The sequence below is a fragment of the Centroberyx gerrardi genome, chromosome 8 (genome assembly GCF_048128805.1).
Source record: "Centroberyx gerrardi isolate f3 chromosome 8, fCenGer3.hap1.cur.20231027, whole genome shotgun sequence".
Lineage (NCBI taxonomy): Eukaryota > Metazoa > Chordata > Actinopteri > Beryciformes > Berycidae > Centroberyx > Centroberyx gerrardi.
Genome location: NC_136004.1, coordinates 12,555,955 through 12,577,504, shown reverse-complemented (window position 1 = coordinate 12,577,504; position 21,550 = coordinate 12,555,955). Strand labels below are relative to the sequence as shown.

Below are 21,550 nucleotides of genomic sequence, written 5' to 3'. Positions count from 1 at the left end.
TGTTGAACATCGATTGATGAGGTAAGCACACATTGATGCTGCAGCCTGACCACAGTCTACAATCTCCTCTTACTTTTCCCTGCAGGCCCCTTCCTTTTACTGGGAGATAGAGATTGTCTCCTATGGAGACTCTGAGGAGGACAGCGGTCCGATTGTGTCTTTTGGCTTTGCCACTGAAGCAGAGAAGAGAGACGGAGCGTGGACCAACCCTGTTGGCACGTGTCTCTTTCATAAGTATGTTCCTCTGCATTTAATCACTAACAGGTTCCATCTCTGTGAGCTTTTTCCCACTGCTCTGTCTCTGACTTGAGTGCTGACCGCTATCCTTCTTTTTGTCTTGTCGTTCCATCCTCTGTCCTGTCTGTCTGTCTTTGTCAGTAATGGTAGGGCAGTGCATTATAATGGCTCCAGTCTGCTGCAGTGGAAGAGTGTCAGGCTGGACGTGGCTCTACTTCCTGGTGAGACAGGAGACCAACTGTCTTTTTCTCCAGATATGATCTACTTCCTCTTTTTCCACTATTTGTTTGATTTAGTCGGCCTTAGAAATCCATATAGCAAAGTATGTTATGGATTTGAACTAAACCCTTAAAAGCTAAGAATCTCATCTGGCTGCCCTTTTGCCATGCATATCTTGCTTCGTTAACATAAGCTTTACTACAGTGAGCAAGTTTCAACATCTGTGTCATTTATTGAGAACCCAAATGGTGACTTTATGTTTTTATGAACATAGGCGATGTGGCTGGCATAGGCTGGGAGCGTTCAGAAGGCACTCCTCCACCACCTGGCCAGGCCCCCAAAGGAAGGGTCTACTTCACCTACTGTGGCCAGCGGCTCAGCCCCATCCTGGAGGATGTAGCTGGGGGAATGTGGCCCCTGGTTCACATTCAAAAGAAGGTGAGTTTCTGCTGGCTAAAATGACTCCTAAAGCTCTGCGTTCGACCTGTAGATCTTGTATAATTTTGTTCTTCTCTCATTTATTGATCTGTAAATCTGTCAAGAGTCAATATAGTCAAAAAATTCTTTCAAGCCAATTGGAGCTCTGTATTTGCATTTTAAAGACACTGTATCTTTAATCCTTCACCATGTTTTATTCAGTGTATTTTTATCAATATCCTTTTCTCCGCTGCTGCATTGACCCAATTTTCTCTCAGGATAAATACAGCTAATCTTATTTTTATTTTTTTTTCTAGAACACAAAGATCCGTGCCAACTTTGGATGCCGGCCATTTGCGTACGCTGAAGGCCAAGCCCACAGGAATGCTGCTGACTTGTGCGTAGACCTTGCAGAGGAAATCAGCGCAAATTTTGAAGCACTCCCCTTTGCGATGGCCTCGGACAGTGACAACGATGCTGGTGCAAGTGTTGCTTCTGACTCTGGCTCCCATGGACCCCCCTGTCGGATCGCGGCTGTGGCAGTCGCCCAGCAACGTATGTCTGTCACCCTCCTCCTAAAACATGGAAAACTGCTTGAATATCCTTGATTGGAAAGATAGGGAGTCAACATGTGCAGTAGGCTGTAGCTTATGTTTTTTTTATATTCCACACTCATTCTTGATACTTTTTTTTTTATTGTCTGGAGTTCTCATTTCATTGTTTGTCTCTGCCGTTTTGGTTAACCCTCTCCCTCCCCACTGTTTGTGTATCTGTTTGTCTCCCAGTTGGTAACATTTGTAAAACCTGGCTTTGTTGTTTGTCCTCTCCTGTCGGGACAGAGTACAACAGTGACCTGTCCTGCCACTACAAGGTGGAGCTGAGCTACGAGAACCTGGTCACCTCCGGGCCAGACCCTCATCCTCCTCCTATCGCGGATGATGAAAGTGACGACGAGGATGATGATGACGTCCCCAGGGTGAGTGAGGACAGCACCCTCTTACATTCTGATAATGGCCCCCAAATAATTTGTACGCATCTACATTTCATTGTTTGCTTTGATTTCTGTTTGACCTTAGGAGGACCACTATGCCCTGCTGGTGAAGGCCTGGGAGACCAAAGTGTTCCCTACCATTCGTAGGCGCTTCCGCAACGAGGCCGAAAGGAAGTCTGGCCTGGACCAAATCAAAGGAGCGCTCCAGCTGGGTGAGTATTGGCAATGAGGTCCATGTTAGGGATGGACCTTTCCCATTATTTACAGATTCATTAATTATAAGTTTAAATGATTGAATTGATTAACCCAGTGGAATAGTCTATTTGTCTAATTTCATACAACCCATGTACTAATTTAATTCAAATCAATTCAAAATCTATATACCCGTAAGGTAAATTTGCTCTTTAGACAGGATTTCTCACCACATACGCCACAAACATTTCAGTTAGTTGTGCCTTGTGGGCTATTTTCACCAAGCTCCCCAGTTGGTTTACATCGTTGAAGCTGAAGCTTCCAGCGAAAACAGGCTATAATTTACATATAATTTAACAAAGGTTAAAACAGATTCAGCAAAAGGCTGTGAAAGCATGCTTGTGTTTCTGTCTAGACATGAATCCAAAAGAAACAGAATGCCAAAGTGGGCAGATACTGTCTGCATGCTACTGTCAAGTTGTGGTAGCCTATATGATTAGCAATTCCATAACTGCAAAATAGTCAAGCAGCAACAAATAAGCACATTTCTTGACATTTTTTTAATGTGTGCAAACTTTAAGAAATTGAATAAAAAGATAAGTCACCCAGGGTATGAACATCAGTTAAATGCATAAAATGTAGCAGCCTGTATTCAAACTGACATTTTCCATCAGCCCCACTCCCCTATGCATCTCCCCTGGATACAAATTCCACTTTTTGATTTATCCTTCTACCGCTCTGCCTCAAAGAATTCCACCACATTTTCTGACAAGAATGCTTAACACTAAATTGCCAATAATTCTTGTGTGCTCATGCAAAATTTAAGGGGGGCACCATCGCAAATGGAATAAAAAATTAATTATCCTTTAACAAACCAGAACAAGGTGGGAGAAAGGTAGAGCTAGAGATAAATTTGACATGAAATGGACTGACAAAAGTTAATGAATAATCCATGTAATGAGATTAAAGCATAAATTAACTGTCGGACTTGATTAATTGAAAGATTGGGTAAATCATAGCCATTGTTAGCCTGTGTACTCTTGCTTGGGATGTTTGTTCAGATTCAGCTTTAGTAGGTGAACCAAGGTAATAATTTTGACACTGTTTGTATGGCAATAGGCATGGTTGACATTGCAAGACAGACAGTGGAGTTCCTGTATGAAGAGAATGGTGGCATTCCTCGTGATCTCTACCTCCCTACAATTGAAGATATCAAGGATGAGGCCAACAAGTTCACAATCGATAAAGTTCGCAAAGGTACCTTTCACTTACATCACTAGACCAACAAACCAAGTCAATGAACTCTTTAAGGTGGAGTTTGCTTACTTCAGGTAACATCAGAAGTGTTGTATTAAAAAAGCACAGATTTTACTCAGTTGTGCTCAGGCCTTTCCCTAAGGAGTTTTGCAAAGTGATTCATCTCAATTATTATCTGCTTTTTCAACACAGGCTTGACTGTGGTCATCCGCTGTCCAGACAGCAACAATACCAACAGCACCACAGGGGGAACAGCCCTGCCAAAGTTTGCTATCCGGGGCATGTTGAAGACCTTTGGTTTGCATGGCGTAGTGTTGGATGTGGATTCTGTAAGTGGACAATACATGAGAAGTCTGTCTTTTCTGTGCCGTCATGGGAAATGTATCTGTAAACTCTTAACGTGTTCCTGTGTGTGTGTGTGTGCGTGTGTGTGTGTGTTCATCCAGGTGAATGAGCTGGTCCAGGTGGAGACCTACCTGCGGAGTGAGGGGGTGCTGGTGAGGTACTGGTACCCTATTGAGATGCTGGAGCGCCCACCTGCCGGATCTCGACGCACTGCGGCTAACGGCTTAGTCTCTCTAGACAGTAGCAACATTCAGATTCACAGGTGATACATGCGTATATATGGGGACAAACATAATTCACATACACCCTGTACTGATGCTCAAAATAAAATCCAATTTTACCACTTTGCTTTAGGGAGCTGCTTCGCTGTGAGAGTGCACTGGCTCGGTTATACTGCCGCATGGCCCTGCTCAACATCTTTGCCCCCAAGAGCCCCCACACCTTCACTCGTCTCTTCCACATACCGGCTATCCGCGACATCACCTTGGAACACCTGCAGCTTCTGTCCAATCAGCTGCTGGCTCCGCCTCTGCCCGGTGAGTGTACTTTTGTTTTAGGAATATGGGACACTCGCTGTGAGCTACTTGAAAATGTATGTCTGGTTCTGTGAATTCTGTGCTGAATGCCGTTATGTTGTCCTTCCTGCAGATGGCACCATTAGCTCTAGCTCCATCCTACTGGCCCAGTCTGTGCTTAACAACCTCCAGGGCCAAAGCTGCTCTCCCACAGACTTATTCTACCAGGGCAATGCTCAGCCCATCCGGGAGTGGCTGACCGTGGCCATCACCCGTGCCTTGCACCAGGGAGAGGAGAGCCTACTGGAGCTCACCAAGCAGATCTGCTGCTTCTTACAGGTCAGTCAATCAGTGCTTGGGTTTAATAAACTTTTCTCTAGATATGCACCTGCTTTGCAAAGATGGTAATCTTCCTTTTTTTAATGTTGTTCACTCTGGCAGAATGCACCAGAGCAGTTTACATCGGAGGAGTTTCCTGTGACCGAGTCAAAGGTTAGCATGGATGTCAGCTTTCCAGGTGCTGCATTTGTGATTGTATCCTGCAAGGAGAGCCAACTAGGCTGCCGCAAAGAGTGAGTTCATTGGCAATATTCAGATTCAGCGATTCATGATGAACCCAGATTTTAAATTTGCAACCCATGTCCTCCCCTATTAGCGTTTTTCATCTCTCTCCTGTCTTTTCCCTTCCACTACATTAGCTCGAGCCTGTACAAGGCTCCCTGGGCACGAGTCATGGTGTATGGCCTGGGTCACAAAGTACGCAGAAACGGACAGTTAAATCTGATGGAGGCGGTGTGCTATCCCCTGGATGCCTCGCCTACCAACACAGGCCTCACTCCCCCTCCCACCACCAACCAATACCCCTCCGTCATCATCCCCACTGATAAGGTGCACATCAAACTGGGTGAGTATCTAGCCCTCCAAAAAGGATTTTCATACAGGCTGTTTCCGCTTTGCGTGAGGAAAACGTATCCGTTACGGCATGAGATTGAAACTGAGATCCTTTTCTCTTGATTGTAGGGGTGTCGCCACCTCCTGGTGCTGTGCTGGTGCTGCACTCCTTGCCACTGGAGTTCCCTCTGGCCATGGCGTTTGCCGAGCAGCTGTTGACGTGGAAGCTGGGCGAGGGCAGTGAGCGATCAGAGGATGAGCTGGACACAGTGCCCTCATCTGTGCTGTTGCAGGTGGTAGAACTGCTAGGTAGGTGGAACACAAGTCATTAAAACAAATTTATGGGCCTGATTTATTGGTCTGCTTTTGTAGTGCTTGCATATATTGGTATAATGCAACCATAATAAAATCTTACTCTATAATCAACCTAGCAGGCACAAGAGATGATAACTTGCCCTGATAAATCTTATGTGACTTTTTTTTTTAATCCAAATTGTTATCCACATATTCATGATTTGAATGTTATTTTATACTTAAATAATGTTATTTGAATGTTAATTTATACTGTGGTTGTGTGGTATGCCTGTGTAGTTTTGCCAGCTGGGATGTCAAATCTTTGATGCTCAATATCTTAGAACTGCACTCCACCCAGATTAAACCTTTTGCTTCCAAGCTTACAAAATGTTAGGAGGTTCATGCTTGTTCACGCCACATATCATCATCCTTCACTACTAATTCCATATTTGGAATTTTCATGTTAAAATTCTGATGATTGGTGATGATTGGTGGACAGGTCCCCACTTGCAGAACCTACAAATCATGAAGTGAATGCTGCATTCTGTCAAACCTAGCATGATAAATCCTGCCCAACATGCAAACATTCATCTCTATGGTTTCCCAGAATACATCTATAACTTTATAACTTTCAATATTTTCTGTGTTCTCTCTCTTATTGTTTTAGGAGGTTTGCTGTGGACCACTGATCTGGCTCCCTCCATCAAGGAACTCAGCTTCCACTTGCTAGCTGAGCTCTTCCGCAAGATCCACCACTTGGAGCAGCGCAAGAGCCCCGCTGGCCTGTCCAGCTCCATTGCTCTGCTGCTGAACCCCTGCCTGGCAGTACTCATGGCCCTACAGACGGAGCTCCGGAAGCTCTATGACCGGGAGACTCAGGGTTGGACGGCTGGTGGGGCCGGGGCGGGGGGTTCCTCGTCCGGGGGCGTCGCCTTGGCTCTGGGGGCGGAGCAGAGCCGGTTCTCCACCTACTTCCATGCTCTGATGGAGGTGTGTCTGGCTGTGGCAGAGGTCACGCTACCCCTCAATGTAGGAGGCTCTGCAGTGGGAGCCCTGTCTTCCACCAGCGCCCCCAACCTCAGCGACTCTTCCTCATCCTCGTCATCGTCCCCAGGCCAGACACCCCAGAGCCCCAGCCTTCTGTCAAAGCGTAAGAAGGTGAAGATGAAGCGCGAGAGAGCAGCAGCCGCAGTGGCAGCGGCAGCCTCTGGGAAACGGGGAAGCGGAGGCACGCGGTTATCGGAGAGCGACAGTGCCCTGCTCAACATGGCGGGCAGCAAGCCTGAGGACATGCTGTGGTTCCACCGCGGCCTCACTCTCCTCATGATCCTGCGACACCTTGCCAATAAGGACCCCCAGGGGCTGAGTGTGACCAGCGATGCGGTGACAGATGCCTGCCAGGCTTTGGTGGGTCCCACCGCCCACAGCCGCCTGCTGGTGCTCTCCGGCATCCCCACCCACCTGGAGGAGGCCGTGGTTCGTAGTGCCATACGCAGGGCCTGCAACGCCCATGGGGGGCTCTTCAAAGATGAGATCTTCATCCCCCTGCAGGAAGAAGACCCCAAGAAGCCCAAGGCTGGAGCTGGGGTTTCCAGCCCTCAGGATGGCAAGGCGGGCCCTGAGCCCGAGCGTCCCTTCCCCAATAATGGAGGTCCCGAGAGCCCGGACAGCTCCAGCAGTGTGACTCCAGCTATGAGTGTGAGCGCTTCGGCCTCCACCAGCCAGACCTCTATCTGCAGCTCCTCCCAGGGGGTCTCCCGCACAGCCAGTGAACTTTCTGTGGATCAGGAGTTGTTAGCTGCGCCTCCTCTCACCCCTGCTGCTGCAGCTTCTGCTGTCACCTACCCCCAGCAGGGCCCCCTAGACCCCCACACTGTTTCTAGTCAGGAGAGCCTTGATATCTCCCTGTGTAGCACGGGGAGCCTGGGGAGTCTTGGCAGCTTGGGGGAGCCTCTGGACAGTGCAGAAACAGCTTCAGTGTCAGATGGGGGCTCCATGTACACAGTCACCTCACTGGATAGCAATGCAATCATGGCCAGGCCCATCAAGGGCTATGCTGTCATTGAGGTGGGTTGTTTGAGAGATACCATAATACATTTTGTCTGTTTGGTTTTATGTTGTATAGAAGGTAAGCAAGAGTACAGTAAGGAGAAACACTTATCTTTCTCTTTGTTGAATATAGGTTCGATCCCGGGCAAAAGTGGAGAAAATCCGTGCCAGTCTTTTCAACAGCAGTGACCTGATTGGCTTGTCCAGTCTGGAAGGTGAAGAGGAGCTGATGGAGTTGACCAATGAGGAGATCCTCACAGCCTCCAGTGTTAACCAAAGCCTGTTTGACACACAGGGAAGCTCTGCACTTGAAGACTACTTTCTGGACAAGTCCATCAGAGGTTGGTATTTCATTCTATTTGTTTAGATATTTTCTGCTTATAGACAGTGATATTTGATCTCAAAATACTTAATCCTCCTAAATGATCTCTTTCCATGATTCAAGGGGACAAGCTCGTACCTGGAGCACGAGATGTTCTCACAGACATCTTTAAGAGCTGTGTGCACTCGGAGCAGATGCTGAGCCTCACGCCGGCCAAGCCAGTTAAAGTGTCTGACATTTACCTCAGCAAGGAGCAGATCAACTCTCAGACCCCTGGAAACCTGCTGCATGTTTTCTTCACCAATGTTCGGCCTCCCAAGAAAGTACTCGAGGACCAGCTAACTCAGGTATAACGCAAGAAGTGTTCAATAACCCATATGTACACTTTCTAGTACAGACATTCATATATTTGTGTATCCATGTTTTTCACAACACAAGATTTCACAGTGATTAAGCAAAGATGGTTTTTTTTCGCAGATTCTACGAAAGTATGGTACTCCCAAGCCCAACAAGAACAAGTACAGCAAGGCAGGCAAAGAGCAGCACCAAGGCAAGGTGGTGAGCACCAAGAGGCCCATCACCAAGCCTCCCACCAAGGAGAAGTCTGTGCTCAACAGTGTCAGGTGAGTCATTTCTCAAACCACAAATATGAAGTGCAAGATTTTCACATATGTTTTCCAGATACAATTCCACTTTGATCTGGTAATGAAGTGAATTTATTAGTCACATGTGCAATCTGGAACCCTAAGCAAATAAATTCTAGAACTTGCAAATGGATCAATCTCAATTTTCCATAACACAATGTAACACCCAAGGCAACACCCATATTTTGTGGAGCTATGCCTGTCGTCACGGCCAGTTATGCTTGTCTCTGCCAGGACTGCACTGAGTGAGAAGAAGACGGTTCTGAAGCCCAAGTCTCCTGAGAAATCCAGACCTGATGAGAAAGATGTGGAAAAATCTCCTGCCAAGAAGCCTGAAGGTTGGCAATAATCACGCACCATTTGTTAACTACACAATCAAAGGAAAATACACTTGCACATCAAGTGAAAACTTCATACAGATGGAAGACAGATTATTGTGGATCAAAACGATAGAAAGTGGAGTTCACACAATCTTTGCAAAATGCTCCCAAGAACGGTTTAATCTTTTCAATTTTGTCCCTTAAGAATGAGGCTAACCGTTTTATCTTTAATTTGAGCCTACTTCCATATCAGATGTATGCAGAATCGACCATGTCCCCATTCCCTCGCTTATTTTTGGCTATGATAATCTGTTTTCTCTGAATAATACGTTCTTTCTGGGCTTACTGTGGCTGCCGTCCCAGCTGTGGGATACTTCTATGATCCTGATATCTTCACATCAAATATAAGAGGAAAATGTAGTCTCATGTTGGGGAAATATTTGGGCCTTAAAATCTGTAAAGATGATTTCAGATTTTAGTGATGATTTAATTGTCATATCACCAAATCTGAATTGAATTGGCCTAGGCATATATGTTTTTTTTTCCCTCCATCTAAAGAATACTTTGCATAATATGATAATATCTAATGTATTGGTTTGCGACTTCAAAGACAGGGGTAAATTGTTGTGAAACCAGGAGCTGAGAACTTCTGCTGCGCCTCACATACCACTTTCTCTTCTTCAGTCCCAGAGGAGAAGTACCTGACATTGGAGGGCTTCCATAAGTTTGCAGTGGACCGTGCCAAGCAGGACATCCGTAGCGTTTGGAGGGCAATTTTGGCTTGTGGTTATGACCTCCACTTTGAAAGGTGAGACTGGTAAAGTCGACCCCCCCCCACCGCACTTCTCTAATTGCCGCACTTCTCATTTCATTGCGATACACTTGAAGTTAGCCTTTATCCGCTATGTTCAAAATTAAAGGAAGAATACTGGTTTGGAGGGATACAACATTAGGCCAGCCTATTGCTGCATTTAGGACAATTTCTTAATGACATTACTTAATGACTCTATAAGCTAATGAAATTGTCAAAGATGCAAAAGTAGCAGGCTTCAGTAAGGTCGAAATATGGGCTAATTTTGTCTTATTTAATTACATAAAAAGCACTTGTCCACATGTCCAGTGGAAGATTTTAATTCCAAAATGAAAAATCCACAATAAAACAAATTGCTGACCTGAAACTTATTACCTACCTTCACTTAAAAAGCAGAGGCTATAATTGTCTGTGTAATATTCACAGGCAAATATTGATCAATATTAAAAAATATGGAAGAATGAACATCATGCATAATTTTTTCCCCAAAATTTATTTATACCATTTTGGAATGAGTGTGCACATTTTAAAAAGAAGCCTGAGGTTCATACTTCAGAGTTCAAGTTCAAAGTGATGAATACTGTTTATCTCCAGGGAAATGACTGCATGTTCATTTTTGAACATTTTTTGTTCATTTTTGACACCGTTAACTTCACAGTGGGAGCTCTGTGTTTAACAGCAGCAATGCCTCTGTACTAGGTGCACCTGTATAGACACTCGTCATGCCCAGAAGGCCTGTAGGAAGTGGAGTTTGGAGATGGACGTGGCTCTGGTCCAGTACATCAACAGGCTGTGCCGTCACCTGGCTATCACACCGGCCAGACTACACCCCCATGAGGTCTACCTGGACCCCAGTGATACCGCTGACCCACGTGTGGCCAGCCTGCTCAGTAAGTGGCCCGCTGGTTTGCTTGTCACTGCCTGTGTAGTACAGCATGTCTGCACACTTGTTTACTCATTCTGATTTATGTTTGTCTTTGTAGATGTGCCTGTGGAGAGCCTGCGTTTGCGCTTTGCTCTGCTGCAGTCCCTCAACAACACCCTGGAGAGTTTCTTCCTGCCACTAGTGGAGCTTAGACAAACACAAACCTATCAAAACAGCATTGCAGCGCTGTTATGTGAGGCTAAAGGTGAGCGAGATCTCAACATCTCAGCACAGATCTGGGAGGTCAAGGGCACAAAGCCAACTGTCTATGTGGGTCAAGTTGCAGTGCTGGTGTTGCTGTATCAGTCCATTGACCTATTTAGGAAACTCGCCTTGATAAACATACCAAAACAGAGTCAGTCTGATCAGATCTTGTCCTTCACACCTCTTCTTCCACCTCTTCTATCTCCACCTGTTACAGGTCTAGTCTTCTATGACACTAAGGTCACTGTAATGAACAGAGTACTGAATGCCACGGTACAGCGGACAGCTGACCACGCTGCCCCAGAGATTACACTGGACCCTCTGGAGATTGTGGGAGGTAGGCATTCCCTTCACTTATGTTTTTTTCTCTTGCCCATTATATGTCACTTGTGCTAAAACTTTGCAAACATTTTTTGTGCGTGTGTCTCTGGCATGTGTCCTTCAGGAGAGATCCGATCGTCAGAGAATACATATTTCTGCCAGGCAGCACGGCAGCTGTCTTGCGTGCCCTCGTCCCAGCTTTGTGTGAAACTGGCCAGTGGAGGAGATCCCACCTACGCCTTCAACATCCGCTTCACTGGAGAGGAAGTCCATGGCACCAGTTAGGATCCCGCCTTTATGTCTTTGTTTTTCACTACTGCCTTGCACTCTTCTACCTGTTAAACTGTTTTTTTCAGACCAAGCTCTATGAGCTATTCCAATGAAACTGTCTGTGTCTCCCCAGGTGGCTCCTTCAGACACTTCCTATGGCAGGTGTGTAAGGAGTTACAGAGCTCTGCTCTTTCCCTGCTGCTCCCCTGCCCCAGCGCTGCAGCCAACCGTAACAAGGTAGAGAAATGTTTTACGGTATCTGACCAATTGTATGTCTTATTTTTGGCATTTTAGAGACATTGTACTTCACCAGATGTCCGCTTGTGCACAAATGGTAGTGCACAAACATGATTAGATTAATAAAATGGGTTAGGGTTAGTTTGAAATATTTGTCCAGGAACCAGTGTTTCCTTTACATCTAGCTGCCTTGCTCCCCACCCCACAGCTGGAAAATTGCCCAAATTAATAAATACAATGAAAATTCATCATCTGACTCTACTCAGCCTGCTAAAAAATAACAGTGAGTGACATGCTGCCACTAAGCTTTGTTGTGGGTGAGAGATTTAAACAGTTGCTGAATTATATTAAGAACTTGGAGTGTTCCAGGCACAATAGAAAAGCAGATTGGCTACAGTTGAGTTGCTAGATAACATCTGAGAAACAGCTCTCAGATGTCTGTTTGAGTGTATTTCTATTTCTCAAATCATTGGTTTCATATTTGTTGTTAAAATGCCAGTTAGATTACTAAAAATTTCCATCCCTAGGACACAGTCACTCTTAGAATCTGTTCTGGCTGAGCACAACTTGTTATCACTGATGGCATAATTTGAATCACTTAGCTGTTGTCTGTTTTCCCCAGGGGAAGTACATCCTGACGCCTTGTCCTATCAGCTATGCGGAGGAACAGCTGCTGCACTTCTTTGGCCAGCTGCTTGGCATTGCCATTCGGGCAGATGTACCGCTTCCTTTGGACCTGCTGAGCTCCTTTTGGAAAGGTCTGGTGGGTGAGCCGCTGGACCCAGAGCAGGACCTGCAGGAGGCCGACTTACTCACCTACAACTATGTCAAGAAGTTTGACAATGTAAGGAATGAGTGCTGTTTATCCCATGTGCCTGCTCCTGATGAGTCAATAATACTTCTGCACCAGTTATTTCAATACTATGATTCCGAGTTCATCATGACCCCTGCTCTCCGACCCTCCAGGTGAGTGACGAGGCGGAGCTGGAGGCCCTGTGCGCCGAGATCTCGTCCCAGCACCACTCAGGAGAGAGCCCCGACTCCCCCAGCCGGCCCTGCTGCACCTTCACCTACATCACTATGACTGGAGAGGATGTGGAGCTGTGTCAGGGAGGTCGCAGCCTCACTGTCAGGTACAGGGAACTTGCTCAGATCGATGCTTTTGGGGGTTTTTTTGCCTGTAGACTTCTGTTAACGTCTGTGCGCAGTGTGGGATCACTTGTCATTTTCAGTTCTTTATCACGTTTCTACTAATCTACAAAACCCATCTTATTGTGGTCTGATCTCTTCATCCTTGTCTGGTGCTTGTTTGCGTGTGTTTAGCTGGGAGAATAAGGATGTGTATGCGCGGGCGGTGCGGAGCCTCCGTCTGAGGGAGCTGCAGAACGTGGAGTGTATGACGGCGGTGCGTGCGGGGCTCGGCTCCATCATCCCCATGCAGCTGCTCACCATGCTCAGCCCCCTAGAGGTGGAGCTGCGCACCTGCGGCTTGCCTTACATTAACCTGGAATTCCTCAAGGTAATGCATACTTGCCTGTGAAATTGCATATTGGAATCAGTTTTACTACTTTACAAGAGAGAGTGGTGGTTTTCAGTTGGTGCATTAATGTTTAAATGTTAGGCAATGACACAGGTGTGCAGTTATCATGCGTTTAACAAGGGCTTCCAACATTACTCAGCCAGTCAGAACTGAGGATGGGGTCTTACTTCAAATAAACCTTATTTTCATATAGGTTAGTCATAAATCTCATCTAATTGTAATGCATCCTGCTCTCTCCCTCTGCAGGCTCACACTATGTATCAGGTGGGTCTGATGGAGACAGACCAGCACATTGAGTTCTTCTGGACCGCCCTGGAGATGTTCACTCAGGAAGAGCTCTGTAAGTTCATCAAGTTCGCCTGCAACCAGGAGCGCATCCCCTTCACTTGCCCCTGCAAGGACGGGGGGCCCGACACCGCCCACGTTCCGCCGTACCCCATGAAGATCGCCCCTCCTGACGGAGCAGCAGGTAATAAGCGAAGCGGAAGGCGAAGCTGCAGGACAGACAGAAGTGTGACACGAGGACTCCTATCTCTGCTCGACGTCCTCTTTGTGCAGAAACACTGATAGTGATTATCATAGCAGCTCATATTGTCTTTCAATCTTAGACAGGCGTTGAACATCTTGTTTGCTATTTTCGTCCACCCTGGCTTTATTGTGTCTGTAAATTAGTAGGTGTTCTCTGATGATCTCTGATGTGTGCTGTTGTACTGTATATCCTTCACAGTGTGTCTCTGCAAAGACTCTATTGTCTTTTATTGTTTTATCACCTAAACAAGACCATGCGTGTCATCATGTTCAACACTTGTTCCACAGCAACTCATTTGCCTCCCACAGTTACATGAACACCTCCAGGGGACAAACATGCATGACAAAACTCACGTTGGAAGGGAGGTAGTAGCTGGTTTATCCTAACACACATTCCTGTTTGTCTGCCCTCCAGGTCAGCCAGACTCGCGCTACATCCGCGTGGAGACCTGCATGTTCATGGTGAAGCTGCCCCAGTACACTTCTTTGGATGTGATGCTGGAGAAACTGCGTTATGCCATACACTACCGCGAGGACCCACTCAGCGGCTAGGACGACTTGATAAACACCGCTTCCTCCGTTCATTGAACAGACAGTCCACCCCTCTGCCCCCCCCCCCCCCCCCTCTGCCTAACCTTCCTCCCCTGCCCACCTTCACCCCCCACTCTCTTGGACCTTCCTCTGAGACAGCCCGCTCAAGTCCTTTATGCTCTGCTGCTCCATAAAAAACTTTTTTTTTATTTTACTGGTAATGTTTTGCATGTGTACCCTTGCTTCATTTGAATCACAAATACACATATTACACAAATTGCGCATTTCAGGAGTATGTTTGATGTGTATTTTTGGAGGAATCTGAGGGAGATTATCCCCACTAGTCCTGACACTGTTGACAGTGTCTGTTCTGGTTGCACTGAGGTTTAGGATGGCATCGAGGTGCACAACTGTGACACGGTACAGTGCATTCTCTTTTTGTTAGCCTTCTCCACGTTTCGTCCCATCTTCCCCCACCCCCCACCTTTTACAGAGGGGTTAGTCCTAACTGCCTCCCTAGGTTGAATATTACGAGGTTAGGTCATGTTTTGCGAATTTAACAGCTTAATGGGATGACATCAGACTAGCACTTTAGAATTGCAAGTTCAATTCATGTGTGCTGCACTGTCTTTCTGTGCTACTATTTTAATATTCAAATAAAAACAGTTTGACTGGTCTCAGCAAAAGGAGTCCTAGTCTCAGTTGCTGGACTTTGCAAGGAAAGCATATACATTTTGTTAATCTCCTAATGCTTAACCTAGCTGCCTCCCTCTGACTCCCCTCTGTGGGAGACGCTCTGATACATGCCTTTACTACAGGTACCTCTTTCTGGAGAGGGTGATGCTGACTGTGTGTGAAAAGAGAACCCTAATGATTTGTCTGATTTGTAGAATGAAGAGGTCTTGGTTTGATGTTTGAGATGGAGGTGCGCCTACTATCAGAAAAAGGAACTCTATAATGCTGCCTATTTCTGACCACATCAGCTATCAGCAGGCAGAACATGTGAACAAGTGCTGTATAGGATATTATGTAGTTACTGCCTGTAAAAAAAAAAAAGAACTGCTAATGGACGAAACTAACTTATCTGCCTATATAAACAGTGAATATATTTTATTCAAGTCTCTGAAGAGAGGGTATTTAAGTCATGTACAAAGTCATATTAATCTATTAGTTTATGAAATTGCTCTTTGATTTTAAATATCCTAGTAGCTGTGGCAGCATGGTAGGTCAGGTAGACTGGAGCTCTACCTGGATGCCAGGGGAGCCCCGCTGGTTGCTGGGTCTGCTATACTTGCATTCGGGTTTATGAAACCTGCGTTGCTTTGTGAAATGGGAGGGAGATGTTGTTCTCCCGAGCTGCTCTCCCACACTGCTTGTGTGCTACTGCTACTGAATGTGCAACGAATCCCCCCGCTCCCCAACATACACAATCCACACACACACACCGGGGGGCGGCGGATTATCTTAAGTTCTGCCTTTCAATGGTTTTCTTTTATGAAAGAACAGGATTCTGCTGTTTTTGTTTGTTCATTTTACCCATAACCAAATGTTTAGCTGTGTAAAAACTTAACAGAAAAAATAATGTAAATAGACTTTTAAGTTATGTTTGACGGCAGTTTTTATTAATTGCTAATTCACTTCACCTTATAATTTTTGTTTTTGGTTTGCACTACTCTTCCATGAAAAGATTCTAAAATGAGCAAACTAGGAGATGTCTGTTGGATATCCAGTTTGTTGGGTTTTTATTTTTTACGAATTTTGAAATTACCAGTAATCTATCACCTTTGTCTTGTACTCAGATGGATTCTATCTCTTCTACTCATGGTGAAACATGTTTTCTTGTGTGAGTAAAATCGCCATTTTACTTGGATAGAACTGAAGAACACAACAGAAGTCGATGATTGATATTTGACATGTATATTGGATGGTTGAATTGCTTGCAAGTTTGGTTTTGGTTCTGTTCTTTTGAAGGGTTTACCGCTGCTAACAGGGACGCTCTCTCTCTCTTACTTCCTCCTTTGGGGGAGTGGAGAAGATCATAAAAAGGACATATCCATACAAAGAGGTGTTGCGATAAGAAAATGTGTGCTGTACATTTACTTGATATTTATTACAATTATTTATGGTTGCATTAACTTAACTTTTACTGTCTTACCTCTGCACATCAGAAACTTAACACATATCTAAAATGGATTATACAGATGTAAAGAATCAGATGGCGTTTGAGATTTCTGTGTCACAATAAAGAAATGTCTTGATGTACAGATGCTGTTTGGTGATAATCCTGCTTTGAATCTTTTTTTGCATGTTTACGTAGACACTGAATTTTCTGTGTTATGGTTTGCTAAATTCAGTTTTCTTTGAGATATTGCTCAGATATACAAACAGTGTATTCAGGTAAAATACAGCATGTTACAGCCAAAGATGTATTCAAATACAAAATCCCCAAAGAGTGGGTGCTTTACGTACTTGAATCTAATTCTGAGGGTGCAGTGTTGAAAAGGCAGGCAAATTGTATAACAGACTTGTCATGTGTCCACATAGACAATGGATGAGTGTTGATCATGATGAATGAAGCAGGCTTTTATCCTCTTTCCTCCTTTTGGTCATGCTTTTTATGTAAGGCCCTGCTCCCCAGTCTCGTTACATCACTGCCTGTAAACCAGACACCTTTTGAGAGCAGCGAGTGCCGGGCTTGGCCAGTTCTAGCCGGATCTCAGTTATGCTCCTCACTGACTCACTACCCTGACCTATCACTTTCCCTGTGCTATACATTGAGCCCCATTTTGTGCCATACTCAAAGGGGAAACACCTAAAAATAAAGTTTGAAAGTTGAATTTCTTCAACAAAGCCCGAAGAAATTGATCTGGTTTCTGATATGGTATTTTGTGTGTTTTTAGGTGGAATTTCAGGTGATATGTCTCATTCAAGTCTGCAAGATTCACTTCGCCACCCAATGGAACTACTATGGAGTAGATGTGGTGCTCGAGGGCTGCACTTGTATCACAAATGACAAATACTTGAACTTCTAATACCCAGGCTCAGTGTAAACTTCTACAGTGCACTCGATATGCACAATAGTACTATTCTCTGGTAACACAATCAATTTTATGTCCAGAAATATAAGTCATTTAGTAATTTGGGGTTGATTTTTCCTTTAGTTTTGAGCTGATTGTTGCTTTTTTCCTGTAGACTGCTAGGTCTACAGGGAAGGTTACCATGGAGGAATTCCAGGAATGTTTTCAACATGTTGACAGGTCGGTTTGATGGGGGAACCAATCAACTGTTGCCCACTGGCAGCTGACTCTTCTCCTCCAGAGGCAAGGGCCCTCCACCCCTGTTTTAATGGCCTCCCGACCAATGAAACAGCAGGAACGGGTCACAGCCCTAACAATCCAGCCAATTGAATGACGGGAAGTTCAGTGCATTCAAAAGGTGTGGAAGACTTCCGCTGTGGTCCCTCTGAAACTTGAGGCTGACCCATTAACACAGCTTCTTAGGCGACCCAAAGGTCATATTACAGCATTTTGACCTGGCTGGAGTACACTGCTGCTCAAATACATTCATCACCGTTAGAAACATAAAAGTACAGGGAAACACACCCTCTGTGTCAAGTGAGTTCACTGACTGGTTTGTTAGAGGTTACAGGTTATATTTAAAAAGAATCACAATTCATGTTCAAGGACGGGATACATACCAAGTGTTTCTTATGATGTAATGAACAACTGAGTTACATCACAGGCTCCTTGGTGCTATAGATAGTTTAATGGTGTAGGGGAGACTTTTTAAATTAGCTTTAAATTGATAGTCCAAATAATCACTTTCCATTTGGTCTACCAAGGTCATACCAATACTCATATGAGACAGTATTCCGGTGTGTGTTTTGGAATGTGCAAAATTTCAGAAAAATTTCACAATCAATCAATTTTGAAGTTATTTTGCTCGCTGCTCTGCTCATAAATGACTTGATATTTAAAGAGTCATGGCACGTCTGTGTGAACATGGTGCCTTGTGAAACGTATTAGGAAAGTAGAAAGCAAATAAAAACACAGAAGCCCTGTGACAAACAAAAATACATATTTTTTAAGGACTATTATCCAAAACTGCCTGGCTTAAGTCTTTTTTTATAAACTTTTCACTACATATGTACAAAGTACTGTACATTTTATAATTTTAGCTGATATTTTAGATATCAGAGAAAGCCTAAACCAGCTCAACCCCATCACATGCTGCAGTGAACAGGCATGTGATAACAGAATATTGTATCTGCTAACCAGGCGTTTAAATTGCTTGTCTTTTCACCTATGTCTTGGCTGTTACCAGATATTCCAGATTTGCCTTTAAGGAATGAATATAAAACTGTTAGCAAAGTCCAACTGTGTGTTTAAGTGCAATGTGGTCCGGAGAGTGAACACCAAATGAGAAGCTTGCAGGAATGTTGTGTGGTAGAGGCTGGAGTCTGTAGAGAGCAGAATGTCCTGGGCTTTACATGCCAACTGCAGGCATGATGGACAAACGTGTCATGGGAGGGAAACAAGTCTTTTGGCGCGGACATTCAGGAAATATAATTTATTAATTCTTAAATACATCTCATAAAGTACAAAAGCAGGAGAACAACATACACTCACTTTTACATAAAACATGCTAAAATGTGAATACAACCTCAATGTTTCAGTGTATTTTTTAACAAGTTTTTTTTTTTCTTTCATTCAAAGAGGTCTTTCTATTCAACAACTCCCTCTGCCAGAGTAGCATCTCTCTTCATAACTATCACAATTTTTACAAGATGCTCTTTCAAACTCCCTCCAGCAGCTCACCCATCAGTGCGTCAGTCTCGGCACTCAGGAGAATGTCACAGTCTGGAATGATTCGGCCCATGGGGCACATGTCTCCTGTTCGCATGCTCCAAATGTGTTTAATACGTATATGGATCTACAGTTGAAAGCATCCAGTTGATGGCGGAATGGAGGGACGGAGAAAAGGTCAGCAACACCTGAGGCGATCCTCCAAGCTAGATAATGCCTAGCTGTTTCTTCAGCCTCCTCAGCTGCTCCATGCTGATGTTGTTGCCGCCGCACACCACGATGACCACAGGCCCCAGGTGCTGCGCCAGCTTGCCCTCCTTCTGCAGCCTTTTGATAATGTCACAGTACACCGCTGCCAGCGCCGCACCGCAGGCGGGCTCCACCAGGACCTTCTCATCATCTGCAGATAGAGGAGAGACGAGGGGAGATCAGTCTCAGGGATGCTTTTTGGCATTTTAGATGTGTGGCGGGTAAACATCTGTTCGGACACAGGTAGTACTCACCAACAAAGCGTTCGACGGCTTTAACGGCCTCCTGGTCTGTGACTAGTTCTGAGAAAACGGTGTGCTCGCCAACCAGTTTCAGAGTCTGCGCAGACACCCGTGTCAGGCCCAGTGTTGTGGCAATACTTCAGAGCAAACAGAGAAAACAAAGAAAACAAAGGGTTCCCATTACCATAAAGAGTAGAAATAAGGACAAAAAAAAAAAGGCTGAATAATGATGCTATTGTTTGGGTGTTATGGTGTCTATGAGTGGGTCTTGTACCTGGTAATTGCAGGCAAAGTGACCAGCTCACCAGCCTTCATGGCTGCATTGAGGCTGTGTGCTCCCACGGTTTCCATGGCTACGATGGGCACGTCAGCCCAGCCCGCACGCCGCAGCCCCTCCACCACTCCATTCAGCAGGCCTCCGCCTCCCACCGACAGCACTATCGCTCCTGGCTTCTCCCTCAGCTCTTCCTCCAGCTCCTTCACCAGAGACGTGTGGCCTTCCCTGCACACAAACCAAACCCTGCCTGGTCAGATTCTTGGAAAATCAACACCCATTCCTGACAAACTGTGCAGGCTGAGAACTGAATTCTATGTTCTGTCTTCAAATGAAACAGCGTTTTTTAAAAATGCTGATCATGCTAGATGTAGCCCATATTAGTAATTATTTATGGTTGCATTGACTCTTTGACTGTGACATCCACCATATAAATGTGTCTAGTATGACTCAAGTTCAGCAATCTCTAAAACGTTTTGTATTATCTGGCATCCCTACTAGTGTAAATGACTGTGATAAGATATGTCTGACATTTCTGACATAACACCTCATTCAAGCCGCTGCAACTGTTATCAATAACACAAAAATGTGTTTCCCTGGGAGTGAATGATAACACAGATGCTACAATCAGTAACTTGCACAACATTCTAAAACACTTTCATTTCCTTTGGTGTAGAGTGGAATCTATCTTATCACTTATCCCTCTTTATCTTCTGATGAGAGATAGATTACTGCGACAAGCACTTCTGCACAGAGTACACAGTAATGTAAAGGTTATCAAAGAGCAGTGAACCGTGTCTGAGTCGACAGACAGGTTGGAGAGGTTTCTCACCAGATGAGGGGATCATCAAAGGGAGAGATGAAAATCCAGCCGGGGTTGTTAGCCACAAGCTGTTGTCCATATTCAATGCTTTCATCGAGAGCCTGAAACAGAAAAGAAAACACGTCTTTATAGAAACTACTACATCTCTTTTAAAATATTCTACCATCTTTACCAACACCAACCATTACTTGAATTTATATTTCTTTATGCTGAAATAATGTAATTCTGTATGTCACTGGTGTAAATATACCATAACATTGAAATGTTTTAAAAGTAAAGGATGCATATTTGCAAACCATAACCTATATATGACACATGATGGATTAGCTAACCTTGCCATGAATGATCACACTGGCACCCTCGTCCTTCAGCCTCTCCACTGTTGGGTTAGGGGTGACACTTGGCACCACGATGGTGGCCGGGATCCCAAGCTGACGGGCAGAATAGGCCGCTGCCATCCCAGCATTTCCTCCTGTTAGGACCCAAAGCATCAGTTATGACATAAACACACACACACACCAACAGTGCCAGGAACAATTATTTTTGAAAGGTAGCCTTTGATTTGCTGCTCACCTGAACAGCAGACGAATCGCTCGCAGCCTCGCTCGGCCCACTGCAAGACAAGCCCAAGACACATTACTGTCAAAACCCTCACATGTTAAAGTCGCTGCTCCCTGCAGTATCTGGGCTATAAACACATGATTGCAGATCATCATCAGGCTGGAGCTGACCCTTTTAAACTGGTCTGCACTGGCTCTTTTGGGAATATGCTAATCTTTTCTCTCTCCCTCCTCCTCCTCCCTCCATCACCGCCACCCTCTGACTCATTGAGCTGTTTGGGCCCTTTGTAAACAAGAACAAATGAGGAGACACCATCACCCTGCTGGAATACAATATCTCTCCTGGCTTACTGATAGAACCTGGCACAGGAAGGAGTTACTCACTGTTTTGCAGAGGTGCCCAATGCCCCTGATCTTGAAGGATCCCGTGGGCTGGGACGAGTCCAGTTTTAGGTAAACAGATGTCCCTGCCACTTTAGTCAGGGCGAGGCTCTGCCTCACTGGGGTGGCCACATGAAGAGGGCGCTGGGTCTTCAT

At 45.1% G+C, this 21,550-nt stretch overlaps 2 protein-coding genes across 2 annotated transcripts in view; one reads left to right on the top strand and one right to left on the bottom strand.

Moving 5' to 3' along the window:
• Positions 1-16,324, top strand: part of hectd4 (HECT domain E3 ubiquitin protein ligase 4) — a 42,415-nt gene extending 26,091 nt beyond the window's left edge. The window contains exons 47-76 of the mRNA XM_071923901.2: positions 86-234; positions 379-458; positions 731-894; positions 1,191-1,428; positions 1,713-1,849; positions 1,950-2,076; positions 3,176-3,313; positions 3,506-3,642; positions 3,760-3,920; positions 4,013-4,194; positions 4,307-4,512; positions 4,615-4,745; positions 4,872-5,077; positions 5,194-5,373; positions 6,026-7,425; positions 7,541-7,748; positions 7,853-8,076; positions 8,207-8,352; positions 8,608-8,711; positions 9,378-9,501; positions 10,204-10,394; positions 10,488-10,634; positions 10,851-10,970; positions 11,079-11,234; positions 11,358-11,461; positions 12,084-12,305; positions 12,428-12,594; positions 12,785-12,980; positions 13,248-13,470; positions 13,945-16,324. Coding sequence (XP_071780002.1) covers positions 86-234; positions 379-458; positions 731-894; positions 1,191-1,428; positions 1,713-1,849; positions 1,950-2,076; positions 3,176-3,313; positions 3,506-3,642; positions 3,760-3,920; positions 4,013-4,194; positions 4,307-4,512; positions 4,615-4,745; positions 4,872-5,077; positions 5,194-5,373; positions 6,026-7,425; positions 7,541-7,748; positions 7,853-8,076; positions 8,207-8,352; positions 8,608-8,711; positions 9,378-9,501; positions 10,204-10,394; positions 10,488-10,634; positions 10,851-10,970; positions 11,079-11,234; positions 11,358-11,461; positions 12,084-12,305; positions 12,428-12,594; positions 12,785-12,980; positions 13,248-13,470; positions 13,945-14,081 — 6,105 coding nt within the window. The 3' untranslated portion in view covers positions 14,082-16,324. The remainder of the gene's footprint in view (positions 1-85; positions 235-378; positions 459-730; positions 895-1,190; positions 1,429-1,712; positions 1,850-1,949; positions 2,077-3,175; positions 3,314-3,505; positions 3,643-3,759; positions 3,921-4,012; positions 4,195-4,306; positions 4,513-4,614; positions 4,746-4,871; positions 5,078-5,193; positions 5,374-6,025; positions 7,426-7,540; positions 7,749-7,852; positions 8,077-8,206; positions 8,353-8,607; positions 8,712-9,377; positions 9,502-10,203; positions 10,395-10,487; positions 10,635-10,850; positions 10,971-11,078; positions 11,235-11,357; positions 11,462-12,083; positions 12,306-12,427; positions 12,595-12,784; positions 12,981-13,247; positions 13,471-13,944) is intronic.
• Positions 16,325-19,071: 2,747 nt separating this feature from the next.
• Positions 19,072-21,550, bottom strand: LOC139931267 (L-serine dehydratase/L-threonine deaminase-like). The gene is made up of 7 exons (XM_071924733.1): positions 21,398-21,550; positions 21,027-21,066; positions 20,786-20,925; positions 20,463-20,554; positions 19,631-19,858; positions 19,369-19,493; positions 19,072-19,265 (listed from the first exon to the last, which is right to left on the bottom strand). The coding sequence occupies exons 1-7, from the start codon at positions 21,548-21,550 to the stop codon at positions 19,072-19,074; spliced, it is 972 nt and encodes a 323-aa protein (XP_071780834.1).